The sequence below is a fragment of the Lithobates pipiens genome, unplaced genomic scaffold, assembly GCF_037356315.1.
Source record: "Lithobates pipiens isolate NorthernLeopardFrog02 unplaced genomic scaffold, aLitPip1_a1.2 Scaffold_18, whole genome shotgun sequence".
Taxonomy (NCBI): domain Eukaryota; kingdom Metazoa; phylum Chordata; class Amphibia; order Anura; family Ranidae; genus Lithobates; species Lithobates pipiens.
The window spans coordinates 491,086,941-491,111,207 of record NW_027507758.1 but is presented as its reverse complement, the minus strand read 5'-3'; the positions used below and the strand labels follow the sequence as shown (position 1 = coordinate 491,111,207).

The window sequence follows — 24,267 nt, the reverse complement described above, 5'->3', positions numbered from 1 at the left end:
GAGCCCGCCAGGAAGTCAGCGCTGCGCTAATCACAGGCAGCGAGACATTTCCCGATCTCTGCAGCAGCACATCAGGAAAATGTCTCGCTGTCTGTGATTAGCGCACTGCTGTGCCGACTTCCTCGTGGGCTCTGCACGTGACGTGTGCGAACACGCCGGAGCTCATCCTTAATCCTCATCATGAAATCCAGATGGATGGAAACCCTATTTTACATCTGTCTGGAGAATCAGATCGGATGAAAACGGACAGGCGATCTGTTTTCATCCGATCTCCATCCGGGGATAAGCGGATTGATTCGCATAGCGGAGTCTGTACACGGACAAGCCCGTGTGAAATGGGCCTTACGCGTGTTTTGATAATGTGAACAGCATTGTGTGCTGTCCATAGTATCATTTGCATAGGTGCTTGAGGGGTGTTAAAAATACCCCTTGAACGCCTGCTTTCAATGCCAGTGTGAACTAGACCTAAAAAGAAAACGAATGCGAAATTGGTAAGCAGCATTATAATATATGTTTGCGTTTGGGTTTATTACCACTTTAAATATTATTAAGGTATTTAGAGTGCTGACAGGGGATGGAGCCCATCCTGGCTCCTGCAAAGGTTCAAGAAAGTAAGGGTGACCCCTGGAAGTCCCTCACTGACGCCAGCATCTTCTCTCTAGGTGCTAGTCTTCAGGTATCTGCATACCTGTCTTGGGGTGACGTAACTCATCCGCATGGGCAGGAATGAGTCGCCCTGGCACAATGGGACTGGGAAAAGTGTGTGGGCAGCTCAGACTCGATAGGGAGGGGGTATATGGACAATGCTGCTGCTGTTAAGAGTGCTGACAGGGGATGGAGCCCATCCTGGCTCCTGCAAAGGTTCAAGAAAGTAAGGGTGACCCATGGAAGTCGCACATCTATGGTGTTCTATTGCAATGGAGTGGCAAACGCAGCCTGGACATACCCCCAATGTGTTTCACTCCGCCCCCTTGAGGTGATGGGGATCATAGACTAAGCTCCGGGGGTGGAGTGAAATGCAATGGGGGCGTGTCCAGGCAGAGGTTCCTACTCTGTTCATTGCAATAGGACACCATAGATGTGCGACTAACAGGGGTCACCCTTCCTTTCTTGAACAATGGGACGGTGTTGGCGCTGTACATGCCATAGAAGACAGTGAGCAGACAGGTAGGTAGGTGTATTTTAACACAGAAGGGATGTTGCATGTCTGCCCACTCGCAGTCTATTATCAGAAGACTTCAGTTCCGATTTAACGTTGCACTCGTCATCCGCTGGTCGCAGTTGCAACGCTTTGCAGACTTTCATGCAAAAGAAAAAAAATATAATAATATAAAAAATATTATTATTAAAAAAATATTATAATAATACACAGTATTAATAATAAATTCATCTGTATTAGTCTAATACAGAGGAATGTATTATTAATACTTTTTTTTATTATTGTTGATTTGTGCAAAAGGTGGAATTGTGTTTCCCACGTGGGATGCCCTCAGCTTGGCAGCAGACTAGCAGTGCCTGTAATGCTGTACAGTCTATGGGAATAGATGAAGTAACAGGCAGGCACATGTGCACACCGGGGTCAGCCCGCTGCTCTCTATCCTCAGCAGCCTCCTCGCTCACTATTGTAGTGTGAGGAATGTTTAGCAGCTGCCAGCCCTGAGCTCTGACTGCTGGCTGGATGAGCTCTGCGCTCGGCTGCTCATGCCTGCCTCATTTTCAAGTTTTCAGGGTATGGTAACAAAGAGTGGCTCCTCCAGTAGTGAGCAGTGCATAGTCAGCCCAGTCGTGTCCTGTCCCCAGGTAAGTGTCTGCACCAGGGTCACCCCCCTGCATTTCTCTGCTTCTCTCCTCCCCCACCTCCTGGTTCTGTGCATTCTCAGGCTCTGATCCAGACACAATGCACTCATTTCCTGCAGCATGCTCTACAGAGGGGGAGGGTCACTGAATACTGCTTTATTTATCAAACATTTCAGCAGTAGGGCAGATTTGGGGCTCATTGTGCTCCCCTCAGGGGATGTAAACACTGCTGGGGTCAGTGGGATTTCCAATGCATTTCTAGCTGATCCATTGGACTCATGGGGCTGGTTGCTGTGAATGAAGTTCTGCAAACAGTCCCATGTGTATGGAGGAGCCTTGGAATGCACTGAGAGGGGGGATCAGCATGCATTGCAGTTTGGTAAAAGTTGGGGGATCCTAATGATTGTGTATGGAGAGATGTTTGCAGGCTTCTCTCTTATTGTTCAGCATGGCCTGGGTCCATGTGTCCCATTGACTCCCATTGACTAATGAATGGCAGCCTGTTGGTAGGTGATCATAGCGGAGGACTCCGGGTCATGGAAAATCATCTCACCTTCCCCACCCTTGGTTACTTTCATTTTTCCCTAAAGAATTCTCTGTATCTACTCTGGTGTGTGTGTGTGTGTGTGTGTGTGTGTGTGTGTGTGTGTGTGATAGAGAGATAGGAGCCAGCATGGGGTCTATACTGTGATCATCCTCCTGAAGTTTCTGGCAATTCATAGCACTGATTTGTTGGGAACATTATTTGTAACATTGTGTTTTTTTATTTATTGTTTTTATTATTGAAACTTGCATAATAGGGGGGGATATTTAAAGTTTAACCCCATCCATGCCAGGGGATGAGCACAGACAGCTGCCTGGCAGGGAAGAGGTTAAGTGGGGGCTAGCGTCCCCATTTGTTCCATGTAGCCTGCTTCCTGGGTCAGACTGTCTCTGGGGACCACATGCGGCTCAGTGGGACAGTCACTGTGAAAAGAGCCAAGTGTCAGCTGTATGCTAATGAAGGGGACAGCATTGTCTGCGCCTGGAGAGGAGGGGACATTCCACTGGTCTTCAGACCTACTTCTAGTAATGCTGCCTGCAGAGTGGGGGAGGCACTGCCTGCTACTGGACCATTATTAATTAATGGTGGAGGGGGGAATGGAGCTCAGGACACTCCATGCTGCCCATCTCTAATCTATACATTCTGCACACACCTATATATCATATCTATCTAATAGATATATTTATCTATCTCTATATCTAAGACAATGCATTAGGCCCAAGTGTGCATGTACATATATCACACACGTGATCTATATCTAGATATATAAGTTGGTGCACACACACGTAATGTATACAGTGCACCAACTTAAAAATCTAGATATAGATCACATGTGTGTGATATATGTACATGCACACCTGGGCCTAATGCATGCATGCATATGCATATATATATATATATATATATATATATATATATATATATATATATATATATAGTGTGTTGGTGCACTGTAATCTATCAATGCATTGGGCGCTACTATCTACTAGGGATGAGCTCCGGCATGTTTGCACTCTACACGTGCAGAGCCTGCCAGGAAGTCGGTGCAGCACTGCGCTAATCACAGGCAGTGAGACATTGCCCGATCTCTGGAGCCGCGCATCGGGCAATGTCATGCTGCCTGTGATTACCGCAGCACTGCACCGACTTCCTGGCGGGCTCTGCATGTGGAGTGTGCGAACACACCGGAGTTCATCCTTACTATCTACCCTCTGATGCCTTAGGCCTGAGTGTGCCTGTGTATACATCATACCCATATATCTCTCTATATTTATACATTTGTGGCTGTGAAGGACAATGCATATTCTGATGTATTCCATCTGCTTATAGCAGTTGTTGTCAACTTATGAGCTAAAGGGGGCCTCAAATGCCACCCCCTGACATCACCAAAGGGCCATATATAATGTTGAATATATGTAATGCTTGATAGAACTGTCAGAACTGCAGACCTAATGGAGGAAATGAGGGTCCGAGTGTAAACACGCTACATTTCTGGCTGGGGATATGCTGTAGAAGACAATATGAAACTGGGAACAGTGGAGATTAATGATATTACCCCAATCAATGTCCCTACTATAGATTGCTGCGGTGCAAGGGCCGCACATCATATACCAGAGGGTCACAGGTTGGGCACACAGGATTTATATTTGGGTTTAAATAAAGAATTGCAACTAACAAAAATCTCTTGCACATGGGTGCCAGAGGCCATACAATGTAAAATTCAGGCATATTTTCCCACCAAGGAGACACAGGTGCTGCATATGCCTGCCTATAGATATCAATGGCTGTACAATGTTTTATGCCAGCACTTGCATAAACATGTGCATACCTATAGAAGTATGACCAAGGGTGTACTTGCGTATAGTGCAAGTACATTATACACTGGTACTTGCGCATGTTTACACAAGTACCGGTGTATAAGTGCATACAGCCATTGATTTCTATTGACGAATGTACAGACCACCTATGTCTCCACATGGGGAAAATGCTGAAACTTATGGCCTAAAGCTCCCATGCACACGAAGCCTAGAATGCACTTGTCCAACTTCCCCATACTTGTATAGTCTTTTGTGCTAGGATGCCTGTAGAGGTCAGTGGCAATGCCTCAAAATGTATTGATGCATTTGCAATTGATATTTACAAGCCTTGAATGGCTCTATGCAATTCAAATTGGCATTGAAAATGCATATCAACAATGTTTATCAACGCACAAGGAAGCGCATTTTAATGTGTGTAAACAGCCTTGCTCAGTGCTACAAAGAAATGCACCTATATGTATACGCATATATTTAAATGGGTCCTAAGGCTCTTAGCAACTTAAAACTTTTTTCTTTTTCATTTTGGATAGAGTAAGGAATTATTAAAACACCTGTTTAGTTAAATTTTTGCCTTCTGTGTTCCATTGGGGATATTTTCTTTTACTTCCTGTCTTGTAGATAAAACAGGAAATGAGCAAATCTCTCCAAAGATGGGGAATGTCCTCAGTTGTCATCATAACATGTGACCCTATTCTGTTGTGGTGATAACTTAAATTTTTGGATTTCACCAGGACAAATGGAGAATAATGGGGATCCTAACAGCAATACAAACCTGACAGGGGTTCTAACTATTCCTTAGTTTATCCACTACTACAAAAAAAAACATTCTGGCTTTAGATGCACTTTAATAAGAGTGAATTTCTGATTGGTTAATACAGTTATCTGTACGGCAAAGCCATTTTCCATTGGTAGGAGAATTTTAGTAAAATTTTCTGATAGCTTGATCTTTAACCCCCTAACTTACGACAATACACACAAATCTGACAGCACAGCGTTGGTCTTTAACACTGAGTGCCACATATGTGGGTACAGCCAGTTTCCCTTGTTTGAGCTAGGAGCATGCTCACCTGGCGCCCCAGTACCCTGCCCCCCGCTGTCACCAACAGCTCCTGATCATGTTTCTAATTGGAAGCCAGTGAGGCAAGCTCCCGACCATGCGACCCCTGTCACAGCCGATTACAGTGATCACATGACCCAGAAGCACATGTAATGCCTTCAAGGTTACAAACTTTTAAAGGGCCAGCTTGAAAGGGTTAATGAGGAGCTTATGAAATGTATTTGCTTTACAGTAAAAAAAATATTTGCAGTAAAAAGTACACTGAATACAATTTCCGTCAAAGTAGCAGATCACACATTCACACCCTTGTAATGGAAGCAGCTAATAGACAGCCTTGAATGCTGTGTGACATCTTATTGGTTGACATCACATAGTACATATCATATATTCTGTGTACTGGGAAGACAAAAGCTGCAACTTTTTGAATAAAGGTCAGCAGAGGAAATCTGTGCCTACAAGTGCTTGGCCCCTTGTAAAAATGCTAGTTACTTGGTTGTCATGCAGATCCTTTGGTTTCATTTGATCCAGAATACGTATACTGTCAGAGAAGTCAAAGCTACTCAATCGCATACTTGCTTTTGGCCAGTGATTTAAAGCTGAAGTTTAATCTGCAAATACCTTATTTTAGATCCAGTGATATCTTCACTGGATCTCTGTGCTTCTCTATGCAATGCATGCAGATCATGGCTACTAGGAGGGGCAATCAGAGTGGTGTACATGGCTTCCTGAAAACATCATAGTACACTGCCCCAGAACCCCCCTGAAGAGCTCTCAGATCTAATGCAAGCACTAGGCTGGCTCTTGGGAGGAGTTATGGAAACCCAAACAATTCCTTGATATGTAGGTATCTGTGTGAAGGAGTGGGTGTTCCTACGCAGACTGTATTTGAATGCAAACTCTCCTAGATAACACCCACATTTGATGCCAAGCTTTGACCATTGAGAGAACTGAAATCCAATAAATAAAAGGGGTAGGCCAGGGAAATACGGCTGAGGAGGAAATGGCTAGATGATGGTGGCTGTCCATCAGGCAGGAAATGAGATGGTCTCTATCTGACATTCCCCATCTTCTAATGCACATCTATGAGAAGCCCACAGTGTGCAGTGAAATCGGTGTAAGCAAATTCAGTACAGGAGAGAAACTCTGCAAGCCTGAAGGTCTGTGTTAAACATTGGATGCGAGTCCACCATGCACATCTCGGCCATTTGTCTTCTGCCCAAAGTTGCTTGGCAGGGTCATGGAGGAACCCAAAGTCCTGAACGTTCCTTGGTCTGACTGTAGTTAGCCGGATTGGATGAGCATAGTGTGTATTGGCACCTTGTAGGTGTGTTTGCTGTTGGGGTCAGCTTGAACAATGAAAGGATAGTTCAGAGACAAGGTGTGAAAGCCTGCAGGCACCTTGTACACATAAACATCTGAAAAGTTCTTTTATTCTGCTTTCTAAATGAAGGTAAGATTGATTTACATAGCATGGCGCTCTAGTAACTGGACTACAAAGTCCTGTAGACAACAAGATGTATGAGACCTCCTCTGATCATAGGTGTATGTCTGAGGAAATCAGTGGTACCATCAGCTCTTATTTCTCTGGAGCCCTCGCCTACATCAGACACATGGTAACTGCTGTCCTCCAAGCCTTACCACTTGTAGTAAAGCTCCACCTAGAGGATGACTGTGTAGACTGACAACCATGGCCGGCTCGCAGGACTGAAACTGCCTAATCATGGTTAAAAATGACTTCAAAAATTGTTGATGAAGGCAAAGGATGGAAACATTTCTGTAATTTTTATCTCAACTAACTAAATTCTGGTAATGTGGTTCTCAGTAGGCAAAGATGGTACTTTATTTTAATATACACGTGGTAGGTAGGAAACGTTTTATCTGGAATTAGAACATTTGAGGTCATGACGATTTGTTCTTTTTAAGGGATTTATGTATGGTATAGGGATGTATGAAAGAGCAATACAAAGATTTCAGTATAGTGTATGCAACAATGGATTTGTAAGTAGATTTTTTGTGTGTGTCTATTTATACACACGCACACAACTTGCATTGCATCCCAGTCTTAGTCCGTAGGGTTGACTTGGCTCACTCTTTGGAGCAATAACAGCTTCAACTCTTCTGGGAAGGCTGTCCACGAGGTTTAGGAGTGTGTCTATGGAAATATTTGACCATTCTTCCAGAAACGCATTTTTGAGGTCAGTCACTGATGTTGGACGAGAAGGCCTGGCTCGCAGTCTCTACTCTAATTCACCCCAAAGGTGTTGTATCAGGTTGAGGTCAGGCCAGTCAAATTCCTCCATCCCAAGCTCGCACATCCATGTCTTTATGGACCTTGCTTTGTGCACTGGTGCGCAGTTATGTTTGAACATCCCCAAGCTGTTCCATCAAAGTTGGGAGCATGAATTTGTCCAAAATGTCTTGGTATGCTGAAGCCTTAAGGAGTTCCCTTCACTGGAACTAAGGGGCCAAGTCCAACCCCTGAAAAACTCCACACTATAATCCCCCCTCCACCAAATGATTTGGACCAGTGCCCAAAACGAGGTCCATAAAGACATGGATGAGCGAGTTTGGGGTGGAGGAACTTGTCTGGCTTGCACAGAGTCCTGACCTCAACCCGATGAAACATCTTTGGGATGAATTAGAGCAGAGACTGCGAGCCAGGCCTTCTCGTCCACATTAGTGCCTGACCTCACAAATGCGCTTCTGGAAGAATGGTCAAATATTGCCATAGACACACTCCTAAACTGTGTGGACAGACTTCCCAGAAGAGTCTAAGCTGTTATAGCTGCAAAGGGTGGGCCAACTCAATATTGAACCAAGAGGATGGACTAATGCTGGCCATACACTATACGAAAAACCATCAGAAATGTAGCCATTAGACCGTTTGTTCGTTTTTTTTCAGCCAGTTAATGGGCATAAAATTTTATTTAATTTATTTAATCTTTTGGACGTTTTTGAGGCGAAAAAACGAAGGACAAGTTTAGAAATTTTCTGCCGAACGAACGATGAATTTAAACATTAATCTGTTTCCCGTCCGACCTGTCTGCACTAGGTATATGTAAAAAAAACAAACAGAAAATTAATAAATTTATGTCCACTGAACGATTTATCGGTCATTACATGATGGCAGCATCGTTTGCGTCCGACCGTTTATTTTTCGAAATTGGATTTGCCCGATTTTTTTTTTTATATAGTGTATGGCCAGCATTAGACTGGGGTGCCATTAAAGTTCATGTGCGTCCCAATACTTTTAGTAATTTTGTATAATATAATATTATTTATTATACACACAAACACTCTCACCGGCCACGTTATTAGCTACACCTTGGTACCGAGTTGGACCCCCCTTTTGATTTCAGAACGGACTTAATTCTTCATGGCATAGATTCAACAAGGTGTTGGAAACATTTGTGGCATTACACATTCACTGCAGACTTGTCGGCTGCACATTCATGATTTGAATCACCCGTTCCACCACATCCCAAAGGTGCTCTATTGGATTGAGATCTGGTGAAAACGGTGGTGAGATGATTTGAGCTTTGTGACATGGTGCATTATCCTACTGGAAGTGGCCATCAGAAGATGGGTACACTGTAGTCATAAAGGGATGGACATGTCAGCAACAATACTTAGACAATGCTCAGTTGGTACTAAGGGGCCCAAAGTGTACCAAAGAAAATATCCCCCACACCAATACACCACCAGCCTGAACCGTTGATACAAGGAAGGATGGATCCATTCTTTCATGTTTACACCAAATTCTGACCCGACCATCTGAATGTTGCAGCTGAAATGGAGACTCATCAGACCAGGCAGTGTTTTTTTTATTTTTCCGTTCTTCTATTTTGCAATTTTGATGAGCCTGTGTGAATTGTAGCCTTTTCCTGTTCTTAGCTGACAGGAGTGACACCTGGTGTGGTCTTCTGCTGCTATAGCCCATCATGCTTCAATGTTCAAGAGGAAGTAAACCCTGATGAGTTTACTTCCTCTTTCATTCCCTGCAAAGGTAAAGCATAATGGACTACTGTGCATCGCATAGTAACCCATTATGTGTCACTTACCCAACACAGGAGCCAGCGAAGTCACCGCTGTCCCCTGTAGTCCGCTGCATCCATCTTGTTGGTGGGGTCTCGCAGCTCCGCCGCTGTCATTCGGCGAAGCTGCGATGACGTCACTCCCGCGCATGCACAGCGGTGTAGGCCATGATCTCTCCTTTTTGAGCGGTGTAGGCCATGAGTTCTCTTTCTGGGCAATGCAGGCCATGAGTTCTCTTTCTGGGCAATGCAGGCCATGAGATCTCTTTCTGGGCAATGCAGGCCATGAGATCTCTTTCTGGGCAATGCAGGCCATGAGCTCTCTTTCTGGGCAATGCAGGCCATGAGCTCTCTTTCTGGGCAATGCAGGCCATGAGATCTCTTTCTGGGCAATGCAGGCCATGAGATCTCTTTCTGGGCAATGCAGGCCATGAGATCTCTTTCTGGGCAATGCAGGCCATGAGATCTCTTTCTGGGCAATGCAGGCCATGAGATCTCTTTCTGGGCAATGCAGGCCATGAGATCTCTTTCTGGGCAATGCAGGCCATGAGATCTCTTTCTGGGCAATGCAGGCCATGAGTTCTCTTTCTGGGCAATGCAGGCCATGAGATCTCTTTCTGGGCAATGCAGGCCATGAGATCTCTTTCTGGGCAATGCAGGCCATGAGATCTCTTTCTGGGCAATGCAGGCCATGAGATCTCTTTCTGGGCAATGCAGGCCATGAGATCTCTTTCTGGGCAATGCAGGCCATGAGATCTCTTTCTGGGCAATGCAGGCCATGAGATCTCTTTCTGGGCAATGCAGGCCATGAGTTCTCTTTCTGGGCAATGCAGGCCATGAGTTCTCTTTCTGGGCAATGCAGGCCATGAGTTCTCTTTCTGGGCAATGCAGGCCATGAGATCTCTTTCTGGGCAATGCAGGCCATGAGATCTCTTTCTGGGCAATGCAGGCCATGAGATCTCTTTCTGGGCAATGCAGGCCATGAGTTCTCTTTCTGGGCAATGCAGGCCATGAGTTCTCTTTCTGGGCAATGCAGGCCATGAGTTCTCTTTCTGGGCAATGCAGGCCATGAGATCTCTTTCTGGGCAATGCAGGCCATGAGATCTCTTTCTGGGCAATGCAGGCCATGAGATCTCTTTCTGGGCAATGCAGGCCATGAGTTCTCTTTCTGGGCAATGCAGGCCATGAGATCTCTTTCTGGGCAATGCAGGCCATGAGATCTCTTTCTGGGCAATGCAGGCCATGAGATCTCTTTCTGGGCAATGCAGGCCATGAGATCTCTTTCTGGGCAATGCAGGCCATGAGATCTCTTTCTGGGCAATGCAGGCCATGAGATCTCTTTCAGAGAAAGGTAGACTAATTTCTGTTTGAAACGTTAAAAATTACAGTTTGAGTCTGGTCAACCATTCCCTGCGTGTTAATGCCTTCTGTGGCAATGTTGATGTAAGTCCTGAACCTATATATGTCACTCTGGCAGTGCCTTGATTGATTATTGGTCTGTGACGGATCAGACCTTTCAGCTACTCCGCTCATCTCATGTGTTTGGTTCACACGATCCACCCATCAGCAAGATAATCATGCTGTAAGCAATGTGTAAGGGGGAGCACTCATTTAGGCTGAGTGATTACACTTGACAGCCTGAAGCCCACAGGAACTGGCACATTTTTGTTTTTAAAGGCCAATAGGCATAAATTACAAGCTGGTTTATGTAAATGCTGTTTTAACAAAATTCATGGAATAATGTTTATCAGTTTATGGAAATTATTTGTACAGAAGATATTTAACCACTTCAGCCCCGGAAGAATTTACCCCTTCCTGTCTAGAGCACTTTTTGAGATTCGGCACTGCGTCGCTTTAACTGACAATTGCACGGTCGCGCAACGTTGTACCCAAACAAAATTGACGTCCCCCCCCCCCCCCCACACACACACAAACCTTTTGGTGGTATTTGATCGCCTTTTGCAGTTTTTATTTTTTGTGCTATAAACAAAAACAGAGCGACAATGTTGAAAAAAAGCGCATTATTTTTAACTTTTTGCTGTAATAAATATACCCCAAAATTATATATTAAAAAAAAAAAAAAAATTTCCCCCTCAGTTTAGGCTGATATGTATTCTTCTACATATATTTGTTAAAAAACAAAAAAAAACAAAAAGAAGCAATAAACGGATATTGATTGGTTTGCACAAAAGTTATAGCATCTACAAAATAGGGGATAGATTTATAGCATTATTATTATTATTATTTTTTTTAATAGTAATGGCGGTGATCACCCTGTAAAGATTTCAAAGTCTGAAAGCCGGCCAGTTTCTCCACTTCTAATCCCCCCCCCCACCCCACCTTTTCAGCTGCTTTAGCGAAAGTGAAATCTGCAGTGATCGGTGCTTGTAACTCTCCAACACGATCACCGCTGACTGTCCCCATATCCTCCTCCAGTCCCCCTCCGTTCACCCCCTCGATCTGTCAGGATGGAGAGCGTAGGTAGGCTGGTAAATCCGGATCCTTTTCTGAAAGGAAAAGTCAAAGGGGAGATGTCGGGACCCCTGATATCTCACCAAAGCTCCCCCCAACAGGGCTGATTAAAAAAAAAAAAAGAATTGCAATAAATAATAAAAAAAAAAAAGGAAAAAGTATCGGTACTTGGTCTTTAAAAAAAAGTGGTATCGGGACACCCTATTGATTACTATAAAAATGTTATTGGCAGTGAAGGGGGTCAACACTAGGGGTTAACTGTGTTCCCTGGGAGGGGATTCTAACTGAAGGAGGAGGGGACTAACTAGTGGAAGTGACGGATCGTTGTTTCTAGCTAATAAGAACACACGATCTGTCACTTCTGTTTGAACAGGGAAGTGTGTGTTTAGAAACACTCGTCCCTGTTCTGTCTGTCCTCTTCACGATTGCTCGTGGCCGGTGGTCATCGCACCCATCGGTCACAAGCACCGGCACTCCTCCGCTATCCCGATCCCGCGAGCTGACGTATAGCTACGACAACTCGCGCAGGGGAGCCAACCTGCCGTGGTATAACTGCAGCGGTTTGGTTGGGAAGCGGTTAAACGTATGACATTAAGGGCCATGTCCTCTTGCCATCCTTAATGAAGTCCAAATAGAAGCTGCACTCCTCACAGTATGTGACCTCTGAATAATCAGTGTGTGCTTGAAGTGATTGCTAAGGATAGTGCTGTGCCAAAAGCGGATGAGAAGAAACCAAGCCAGTAGCAATCCAAATAAATGTTTCACAATTTTATGTTAACAGCCTCAAGTAAGTCATAAGCGGACATTTCAGGCCTTGCTGGGTCCCTTCCTCAATCTGACTTAATGACAGTAAGCATGAAGATGACACACATGTTGTGTGTGTATATACCCGTTATGGGTTACATCAGGAGGCTTTATATATGTGTGTCATGTTCACGCTTACTGACTCCATCTTGCCTTGAAGAAGGGGCCATTTTATGACTTATGTTACACTGTTTTCACAATAAATATAGCGGGTATAGAAAAGAATCGCCCCCTTTTTAAAATCGCATTTTGTCGATTTGCAGCCTGATGACAGACGCGGTTTTTGTTTTATCTGTCTGTATTCAGTGCAACTTGTAACAGCCAAGTGACAAGTATATATTATTTGTTTAACCACCTTTTGCTTTAATTACAGCCTTTTAGGCCTCTTTCACACTAACGTCCCGTTCAGGCCCGCCTGTCAGTTTTTCAGGCGGACCTGAACGGGTGCTCCATAGAGGTCTATGGAGCGTCGGATGTCAGCGGTGACATGTCCGCTGACATCCGACCCGCTCCGATCCGAAAAAGTGTGACGGAGGAAAAAGCTATTTTTCCATCCGTCATCGGATCGGGCGACGACGGGCACTGCGGTCCGTCGTCATCCGATCTCCCATAGGGGAGAGCGGCGCTGTGACAGGTCCGTCCCTGCGCAGTGACAGGTCCGTCCCTGCGCAGTGTGCAGAGACAGACCTGTCATCTCCCTGCTCAGCTGGGATCGGCGGAGTGATCCCCGCTGAGCAAACGGACATCCACGGGGCGGATCAGAACTGATCCGCCCCGTGTGAAAGGACCCTTTGTCTATTGGGATATGTTTCTACTAACTTTGCAATATTTGCCCATTCTTCTTTGCAGAACTGCTCAAGTTCAGTTAAATTTGATGGTGACCGTTTGTGGACTGCATTCCTCAAACCATTTCACAGATTTTCAATGGATTTTAAAGAGGAAGTAAACTCTCCCACTCTGATGCGTCTTTTCATTTAGTCCATTATAATAAGTAATTATCAGACTATAGCCACTGTAATCCAGCCCATATTGCATATTACTTATTGTTTAACCAGTTCCCTACCGCCGTATTGTAAAATGACGGCGGCAGGAACTGTTCCTCCCTCCGGGTGGGCCTCATATGACGTCCTCTGCTTCCCAGCATTGTGGAGAGCGCACGCTCGCCGCATCACTGGGGACCCGATGCGTGTGCCCGGCGGCCGCGATGTCTGCCAGGCACCCGCGATTGCTCGGTAACAGAGCCGGGACGTGGATCTGTATGTGTAAACACACAGATCCACATCCTGTCAGGGGAAAGGAGAACTGATCGGATGTTCCTTGTACAGAGGAACACCGATCTGTCTCCTCCCCTCATCAGTCCCCTCCCTCCACAGTTAGATTCACTCCCTAGGACACACATTTAACCCCTGCAGTGCCCTCTAGTGTTAACCCCTTCCCTGCCAGTCACATTTATAAATATGCATTTTTTTATAGCACTGATCGCTTTATAAATGTGAATGGTCCCAAAATAGTGTCAAAAGTGTCCAATCTGTCCGCAATGTCACAGTCACGATAAAAATCGCCGCCATTGGTAGTAAAAATAAATAATTAAAAATGACAAATCTATCCCCCATTTTGTAGACGCTATAACTTTTTTGCACAAACCAATATATGCTTCTTAGGATTTTTTAAATGGGATATTTATTATAGCAAAAGTAATAAATATTGTGTTGTGTGTGTTTGTTTTTTTTTTTTTTTTTTTTTTTTTCATAGCGCAAAAAAAAAAAGCAGATATGATCAAATACCACCAAAAGAGAGCTCTATTTGTGGGGGAAAAAATGATAAAAATTGAATTTGGGTACAACGTCGCATGACCGCGCAATTCTCATTCAAAGTGTGACAGCGCTAAAAAGCTGAAAATTGGCCTGGGCAGGAAGGGGATGAAAATGCCCAGTATGGAAGTGGTTAAAGAAACTTTAAAAAACTTGTTTATAGGGGTAAGGCAGCGCCATCTTAATTATGGTTTTCTGAGTCCACAGTAGAGTGTATTTCTGCCCTTACATTGAGCACTTCCTGTACTGTTAACCAAGCCCCCTCCTCAATCCAACGTTTCTATGGCAACCCTACTTCTCTGCTCATAGCTGACTTGTTTTATTTCATAGTATTTACTTGTGCCGATTATCTAGTGTTTGCCTATGTCAGTCTTATCAGCGTAAGCTGATAAGACTGCAGTAATGCTGTCGGATGCCTTTTTTCCACTCCATGTGATGTCACATGGGGAGTAGTAGGAAGCTCTGGGTGATTATGCAGTCTTGTGGGATTTCAGTGTTCCTGATAATAGACAAGCACACGGAGTGTGCCGTAAATCGGGGGAGATATGGGCATGCTCAGTGACATTCTAAAGAACAAAAAGGATTACAATACAAAGCAAGTAAGGAGATATCTGCAAGCAGTGTTCATTAGGGTCTTTTATGCTGATTCACATGGGAGAAAGTTGTGGGGAGAGTTTACAACCACTTTAAGTCTGGGCTCTGATTAGGCTATGTAAGGACATTCACCTTTTTCTCCTTTAAAAAAGGGTGGTCATTTTTTGCTGTGTGCTTTTGGGTTGATTACTTTCTGGCAGACAGCAGCAGATTTTCCTTAATAATTTGACGGAATTTGGCCCCATCCATTTCTCCTTCTATCCTGTCAAGTGCTCCAGTCCCTGCTGCAGAGTAATACCCCTATGCCAGGATTTTACCACCTCCATGTGTTACTGTAGGAATGGCGTTATTGGATTTCCAATAGACATATCGTTGAGGCCAAATAATTAATTTAATTTTAGTTTCATTTGAACTAACTCCCTTTTTCCACGTGGCCTCAGAATCTTTAAGATACGTTTTGTCAAAACTCAGTCATGACTGCATGTGGCCTTTCTTGGGGAGTTGCTTTTTTCTTGCAACGCTCCCATACAAGCCCAATTTGTGGAGAATTTGTGATATTGTTGTCACATGCACACAGTGAACGCTCTTTTTTATCAATTCCTGCAACTGTTTCAGAGTTGGTGTAGTCCTCTTGGTAGCCTCTCTGACCAGTTTCCAGCAATGTCCTGATCCAGGGAGGGTCTGTGTTGTACCAGATACCAGGTACCTCCCACTTCTTAATAATAGACTTTACTGTGCTCCTAGGCATTGATAAAATTGAAATTTATACCCATTTCCAGACTTGTGTCTGTCCACAACTTAATCACGAAGATCTTTTGACAGTGCCTTGCCACCCATAGTTGATTGTTTGCTTCAGTTGCATCAGGCTCCATGCAAACTGGAGCTCATAAACAGCCATTTTTTGGAGTTTGGGTGTTTTTTTTTTTTTAACAGCCCATAAACTCCACTCTGTTATCCTGTGTGTCCATGCACACATGGAAGTTTTTTAGCTTCCATCAGCAGTGGAGTTTATGGGCTGTTCTCTGAACGCCATTAACCACTTTCAGACCGGACCATTTTGCTGGCTTAAGACCAGACCACTTTTTGCGATTCGGCACTGCGTCGCTTTAAATGACAATTGCGCGGTCGTGTGACGTGGCTCCCAAACAAAATTGACGTCCTTTCCCCCCCCCCCCCCCCCCCACAATTAGAACTTTCTTTTGGTGGTATTTGATCACCCCTGCGGTTTTTATTTTTTGCACTATAAACAAAAAAAGCGACAATTTTGAAAAAAACTAATTTTTTACTTTTTGCTATAATAAATACCCCCCCCCCCCCAAAAAAAATAACATAATAAATAAATATATATATATATATATATATATATATATATATATATATATATATATATATATATATATATATATATATATATATATATATATATATATATATATATATATATATATATTGTATATTTTTTATATATATAACATTTTTTTCCTCAGTTTAGGCCGATACGTATTCTTCTGCATATTTTTGGTAAAAAAAAATCACAATAAGTGATTGGTTTGCGCAAAATTTATAGCGTTTACAAAATAGGGAAATAGTTTTATGGCATTTTTATTGATCTTTTTTTCTTACTAGTAGGCGGGGATCAGCAATTTTTATTGTGACTGTGGCATTATGGCGGACACATTGGACATTTTTGACACATTTTTGGGACCATTGTCATTTATACAGCAATCAGTGCTATACAAATGCAGTGATTCCTGTGTAAATGATACTGGCAGTGAAGGGGTTAACCAGGGGGTGGCAGTGTAGGGGTTGAGTGGGTCCTAGGGCGTGTTACTAACTGTGGCGGGCTGGACTGTGTGTTAGTGAACACTGATCTCTGCTCCAATCACAGGGAGCAGAGATCAATGTCACTTGTTGCTAGGCAGAACAGGGAGATGCTGTTTACATCGGCATCTCCCCATTCAGCCTCCTGTGAGACGATCGCGGATATCCCCGTGGTGATCGAGTCCGCGGGACCCGCGACCGGACTCACGGGGGTCCCGACCGGTATGCGTGGCGCGAATGCGATGGCAGGGCAGTCATTTCAACTGGACGTACCTGTACGCTAGTTTGCCTGTCCGTGCCATTCTACCAACGTACATTGTTGTGTGCCGTTCGGGAACTGGTTAAAAATCGTGTTTCAAACTGCCGTTTTTCTGACCACAAAAAAAAATCTAAAAAACTCTATAAACACTGATTAAATGCTCATAAAAGCGTGTTAATTAGTGCTTGGCGTTCTATTTTTTCACTGCATTGTGGGAGTTTGGGAATGCATTGTGGGACCTTTTTTTAGTGTCCTGGGTATATTTTTATTAAAAAAAGTCCATAAACGGCAACGCAAAAAAACGCTCAAACGCTAGTACAAAATGCTGTTAAAAGAGCATTTTTTATCCAGTGTTTTTTGGCAGCAATCTTATGTCCAGAAAAAGTTTTTTTTTTTAGCTCCAGTGTGCTTGGGGACTGAAATGCTCCAGAAAAGCTCTTTTATATTGTTATACATTGCAGTAAATACAGCTGGATAAAACAAAAAATGTCTTCATTTCAGGCTGCACAGCAACAAAATGTGAATATTTTAATGGGGGTGATTAATTTCTAAACCTACTGTATGTGGAATAAATTTATTTGGAGTGCTGGTGACTTTGCATCCTCAAACTTTAATGTTCCTGTCATTGCTGACAACTTGCAAGTGAAAGGATTTGCTAGGCAAAGTAAATACTGAGCTCTGAAGAAGGGATGTTTCCTTTCGAAACGCGTCAGTTGGCAGTGATTATTGTGAGTTCCTCTGTGACCTCTGGAGAGTCCCGCTCATCTGTGACTAGATGCTGCTATTTGAAGACTATTCATATTGCAAGAATCTACACAACTGTTTGCACAAGGCTGGCTCTTTTCTTTTCTTATTTCAAAGTAAATACTCATCTGGCTCCTCTCATTGCTTCCTTGCTGTCCTTATGTGCCATGATCCTAATGTTGCAAGTTATAGGATGAAAACATGAATTTGAAAAGTTGCATTGATACAGAACTACGTTACACATCAGTTGCTCCTGTTGTCATTACATTGCTTACCATCTGAAGCTATAGGGCCTTAAATTCCTGGCATTGCTGAGAGGTGTAGTTCCTATAGGTATGAATGTGGCCTTAAGAAAAAAAAAAAAAAGGCATTCAGCATTGTGACATGACTGAATATGTGGTGTAAAGCCCCATACACAGGTTTTGTGCTGATTTTTGTCTTAAGGTTTACCAAAACCATGTAGTGCAAGGCCCTGCCTGATTGCATAAACATTGACACTCCTAAGGTTTGACCTCATATTATATGGTTTTGGTAAATCTGAAGGAAAAAATCAGCAGAAAATCTGATAGTGTGTATAGGGCTTAAAGAGGAAGTAAACCCTGATGAGTTTACTTCCTCTTTGATTCCCTGCAAAGCATAATGGACTACTATGCATCGCATAGTAGTTCATTATGTGTCACTTACCTGACACAGGAGCCAGCGAAGTCGCCGCTGTCCCCTGTAGTCTGGCGCATCCATCTTCTCGGTGGGGTCTCGCTGCTCCGCCGCTGTCATTCGCTGAAGCCGCGATGACGTCACTCCCGTGCACGGGAGCCGCCATTCGTGGCATATCGCCGTTGACAGCGGCGCTCTCAGTGCACCACCGTGTAGGTTTAGGAGATATTTCTTGGACCTACAGGTAAGCCTTAATCTGAGTTTACCTGCAGGTCAAAGTGGCTTGTAAGGGTTTACAACCACTTTAAGGAACCCTTCACACAAGCATCAACATTGCCATCACAACAACTGATTAAAAAAAAAAACTGCATGAATACTGAATCTTGTTTTACATTATTTGATATCATTTTTTTTTAAAATCCAAAAACAGATTTGTTCCGTTTTACATGCGCATGCATCTGTTTTTCATATACCCAGGCATGTCCGCAGAAAAAGTTAGAAAGGATTTGCGTCCTTTTTCCATTTTTCAGCCATAAATGGATGTCATCCATTTATGTCTGTTTTTAGATGAGAAATGTACATATATTTTTTTTTTTTTTCTTTAACAACTTTTTCCCTTTGCGACATAACTTATGCTGCTCATGTGAAAGGATTTTGAGTTTTTGGAAATTTTATCCATTCAAAACAATGGTTATGTGCCAGTTCTGTATGACTCTGCAACAACTCTTGTGATACAAAGTGAAGTGAATGCATTTCTGAGCATCTGTGTGTTTGAGGATCATATATACTCTCAAGTTGCAACATTAAAGGGTAACTCTACTTTTGTGGGGGGAAAAAAACCGAATAATAACAAAAAATAAATAATATAGCATTTACAATATGACTTGAGTTGCAATTGTATTTGAATGCTATTAAAAATGACCATTCTTTCTATAAGCTGCAGCTCTGTCATTTTCTATAAAATGCAATACAATATGGCAACCTGGAGGTGTTCTCTGCACAGAATGTGTACAGAACGCCCCCCAGAAACATTTCCTGCTTATGTGATTGGCTGACTGATTTTCCCAGAAGGCTGCACTAAGATACAAGTGAGATTTCAGGCATCCCCCTGCAACAAAAATTTTATTTTTGGTGACATACTCCCGATTGGAAAATCGCATCTAAAGGAATGCAGAGCCTGCAATTTTCCTCATTGGTGCCCTGCGGGTGCAGCAGATAATTATGAAACCACTCCCATTAGACTCACTTTCCACATGGACACAGACAAACACACAGGGATTTCTTCAGAATAACAAAAGGCAGGACTCCTCAACAAAGTTTGTTAAAAATCCTTGTAATGTACATATATTCCCCTCTGGGTGAGGGTTTTTTTTTTCTCAACAAAAGTGGAGTTACTCTTTAAGGCAGGGGGTTTACAAGAAATGGAACCCGGATGTCTCCTTTTGCCACCTGAGTTTAGTGATCATATCCTAATCCTGGGCAATTCTAATTGAGAAAACCATGATGAAAATGTAGTGGTTAATTGCAGTCAGGGTAATGGGTAGATCTAAAGATACGGGATGATAAAGCTGTATTCAGATCTTTGTCTTTCCTGAGACAGTCAGGTTTGGCCCTGAGCCTTCAGGTCACGGAGGCACCCATCACCTCAATTGACCAATAGTGAGCCTTCCAGGAAGCAAGGACTTGACAAGGAAAATTTGATTTCCATATACCTTCGGCTATTCTTATCTCTACATCTGCTGATCGTTTGACATACTTTTTGCAGGGAAGGTAGCTGCTGATCATGCATCCTTTCACCATATAGTCAGTTTGTGATGCCCAGGTTTGTGACATAAACACAATTTATTAAAGCTGAGCTCCTGACAGATAAAATAAAACACTAGTTAGTGCAGCCCTGTATTCATTTATTAAATTAATGCATTTATAACGCAAGCAGTATAAGTGCCTGAATTTAACTTTGTATAATCTTCTTGCAATCCCTGTACAGCAAAGCTCAGACTGGAGGGTGGAGAAGCAGCACAAAGACCCAATGAATGGCGTTCTATAGTGCAAGAATCATGCTGACGTGAGGAGAAAGCAGAGTTTAGTTCATCAGTCTGCTGCTTCTCCTAACCTGTAAGCTCAGGTCACTTTTCAGACAGTTTTCACTTTTTTGACAGCCAGTGAGGAGACGATATGTAATCGGGGGGGGGGGGGGGGGGTGTTAAAGCACAGCTCAACTGTGTTTTTATTGAACCCCCCCACCCAACCACAAGTGTAAACAAGTCCTTAGTTTTACTGAACTATGGCTAAGAAAGCTCAAATCTGCTCTTACTGGATCAGACTGGACTAGATGGACGGAAATACAAATCCTTTGGCAGGTAAAACAGCTCAGCTATTTGTATTTACCTTTTTACCTGTTAAAGTTCAACTTTTAAAGTGTACATTTACAGGTGATAGTCGAAAAATTTGAATATTGTGCAAAAGTTCATTTATTTTACTAATGCAACTTAAAAGGTGAAACTAATATATGAGATAGACTCATTACATGCAAAGAAATCTAGTTCAAGCCGTGATTTGTCATAACTGTGATGATTATGGCTTACAGCTCATGAAAACCCCAAATGCACAATCTCAGAAAATTAGATTACATGCAATCAATAAAACAAGGATTGAACATAGAACAATGTCAGACCTCTGAAAAGTATAAGCATGCATATGTACTCAGTACTTGGTTTGGGGCCCTTTTGCAGCATTTACTGCCTCAATGCGCGTGGCATGAAAGCTATCAGCCTGTGGCACTACTGAGGCGTTATGGAAGACCAGGATGCTTCAATAGCGGCCTTCAGCTCTTCTGCATTGTTCGGTCTCATGTCTCTCATCTTTCTCTTGGCAATGCCCATAGATTCTCTATGGGGTTCAGGTCAGGCGAGTTTGCTGGCTAATCGAGCACAATAATCCCATGGTCATTGAACCAGGTTTTGGTGCTTTTGGCAGTGTGGGCAGCTGCCAAGTCCTGCTGGAAAATGAAGTCAGCATCCCCATAGAGCTTGTCTGTGGAAAGAAGCAAGAAGTGCTCCAAAATCTCCTGATAGACGGCTGCGTTGACCCCTGGACTTAATGAAGCACAGTGGACCAACACCAGCAGATGACATGGCTCCCCAAATCAACACAGACTGTGGAAACTTCACACTGGACTTCAAGCATCTTGCAGCGTGTGCCTCTCCATTCTTCCTCCATACTTTGGGTCCTTGGTTTCCAAATGAGATGCCAAATTTGCTCTCATCAGAAAAGAGGACTTTGGACCACTAGACGCTTCTGACATTGTTTCTTGTTCAGTAGTGGCTTGACAAGAGGAATACAACATTTGAAGGCCATGTCCAGGATCCATCTGTGTGTGGTGGCTCCTGATGCACTGACTCCAGCCTCAGTCCACTCCTTGTGAAAGTCCCCAACACTTTTTTGATGGCCTTTTCCTGATGATCCTCTCCAGGCTGCGGTCATCTCTGCTACTTGTGCACCTTTTCCTTCCACATGACTTTCTATTAATGTGCTTTGATATAGCACTTTGGGAACATTCAACTTCTTTTGCATTTTACCTTTTTGAGGCTTTCCCTCCTTATGGACGGCGTCGATGATGGTTTTCTGCACAACTGTCTGGTCAGCAGTCTTTTCCATGATTGTGATGCCTACTGAACCAGACTGAGGGACCATTTAAAGGCTCAGGAACCCTTTGTAGGTGTCATGGCTTAATTAGCTGATTAAAGTGGGACACTTTGAGCCTAGAATATTGATTGCACCTTTTCACAATATTCTAGTTTTCTGAGATTATGGATTTGGGGTTTTCATGAGCTGTAAGTCTATCTCATATATTAGTTTCACCTTTTAATTTGCATTAGTGAAATTAAATTAACTTTTGCACGATATTCAAATGTTTCGAGTTCCACTTGTATATGGAGATAAAGCTAGTGTAAGTACACAGCTCTGTTTTGATATTGGCCTCCTGTAATCCTTGTATTTCAACACTGTATTTAGATCTCTGCCTGGATGAAACGCTAAGCAGCAGCTTGGATGGCTGTGCCAAGGGAGAGGGGTAAAGGTCCTCTGGCAGTGGACTAAGCCATGCCCACAGGAAAAATAACATCTTGGCCACAGTTTTACTAAAATATGCAGAACTGGAATTCGAGGGGCTTTCAGCATTATTGGCAGGTCGATTTCTGTTTAAACCTGTCCCAGGCTGCTGTGTAACTAGTTGGGCCTAATGTACTCAGATGTAAAATGTATTTATTGTGAATTGATGACAGGAAGAGGTGCAGTACGCTGGTGAGGGTGTAGGAGGGCATTGCTATTTTCCCTCTTTAGGCCGGCCATACATGGTTTGAATCAACAGGAACTGGCTGAGATTACAACCATTGATGGGCAGGCTGAATGTATAATTTTGATCAAACAATTTGGGTACAACCAGCCTGGCGGATTCTATTGTGATTATCACTAGTGGCTACTATAGCCGCTAGCGATAATCACTGTCTTCTGTCACTATCACTGTAGCCAATGGCTCGGCAGGAGGGATTCCCCGGTCAGCACTGTCTGTGTTGATTGGGGAATCATGCAAATTTCTGTCTTATGCCCCGTACACACGAGAGGGATTAAGTCTGACAGACCTCCAAAGGACTTCCGACGGAGTTCTGGCGGACTTTTCGACCGAACGGACTTGACCACACACCATCACACCAAACTCCGACGGAGTCGAACGTGATGACGTACGACTGGATTCGACGTAGGAAGTTCATAGACAGTAGCCAATAGCTGCCCTAGCGTCGGTTTTAGTCCGTCGGAGTAGCACACACACTAGCGAATTTTTCGAAGGGGACCGGGTCCGGCGGAGTTCCGTCGGGAAAATTTGAAGCATGCTTCATTTCTAAAGTCCGTCAGACTTTTGCGAAGCTAAAGTCCGTTGCAGCCCACACACGATCGGATAGTCTGACGGACTCGGTCTGACGGACTTTGGATGTTGAAAAGTCCGCTCGTGTGTACGGGGCTTTAGGCTGGCCATAGACAAAGCTAATTTCTTTCCTGCAACCACAGGTGGCCATTTGTGTTCTCGTGGCAGGGAAAGATGTCCGCTCTGGGAGAACATAGTGATTATTGCTAGCGGCATTCACATGTAAAATCCGACTGGCTGCCTTGATAGGTTGGTAGATGATATTGGAGAATGTAGGAGTATCACCTTCGTATTGATGGTTTTGTGTGGACTTCTTTATCCTAATTTACGGGGGTGGGCATGTTGCACAGGGGGAGAGGGTTGGGAGGGGGATTTACAGTTAGCTGTTTAGTTCTGATCCTTGAGACCTGTTGCGCCTGGGTATGCCCAATAGGCTCTGTGTTGTATGTCATACCCTTTTAAAAAACAATAAAAATTATTTTCGCAAGAATGAGCACAAAGTGCTATGAATATGTGCAAAACACAGTGAGGGGAACTTATCAAAACTGGAGCAGCGTTGAATGGCAAACTTTTTTATCTTCCATCTTTAATGACATACTTTATTTTACGCCAAGTGATGGGGCGGGGAAAGTCGTCATCTCAATAACGATAATCACTTGTTAAATCTGGCAGGATGGTTGTACTTAAGCTGATCGATTGTTCGACGTGTGTGCAATCGCCGTGCCAATACATGGTTCGAATCCTCAGCCGGTTCCTGGTGAACTGGCACAGATTTGAACTGTCTATGGCTGGCTTTAAGGTGAACCCTTATGTACTGTAAACACAGCGATGACCTCCATTTTACCACACTGGATCAATGCTGGTCACTGCTACAACACACAAACAATTGTTTTCTATGTGTCCTGTTCACACAGCAATACATCCAGCAGCTGCGGCGC

General features: G+C 43.5%; 1 protein-coding gene across 3 annotated transcripts in view; it reads left to right on the top strand.

Annotated features, from left to right (window-relative positions):
• Positions 1 to 1,049: 1,049 nt before the first annotated feature.
• The window catches only part of TFDP2 (transcription factor Dp-2), a 147,694-nt gene continuing 124,476 nt past the window's right edge, over positions 1,050 to 24,267 (top strand). The window contains exon 1 of one of the 3 annotated variants that reach the window (XM_077488579.1): positions 1,050 to 1,167. Coding sequence is in view for 1 of the 3 variants with exons in the window: in XM_077488577.1 (XP_077344703.1) it covers positions 1,702 to 1,800 (99 nt within the window). In the remaining 2 variants the exon portion in view is untranslated. Of the gene's footprint in view, positions 1,168 to 1,644; positions 1,801 to 24,267 lie in introns of those variants that run through there. The other 2 variants (XM_077488577.1, XM_077488578.1) reach the window with 2 other exon arrangements.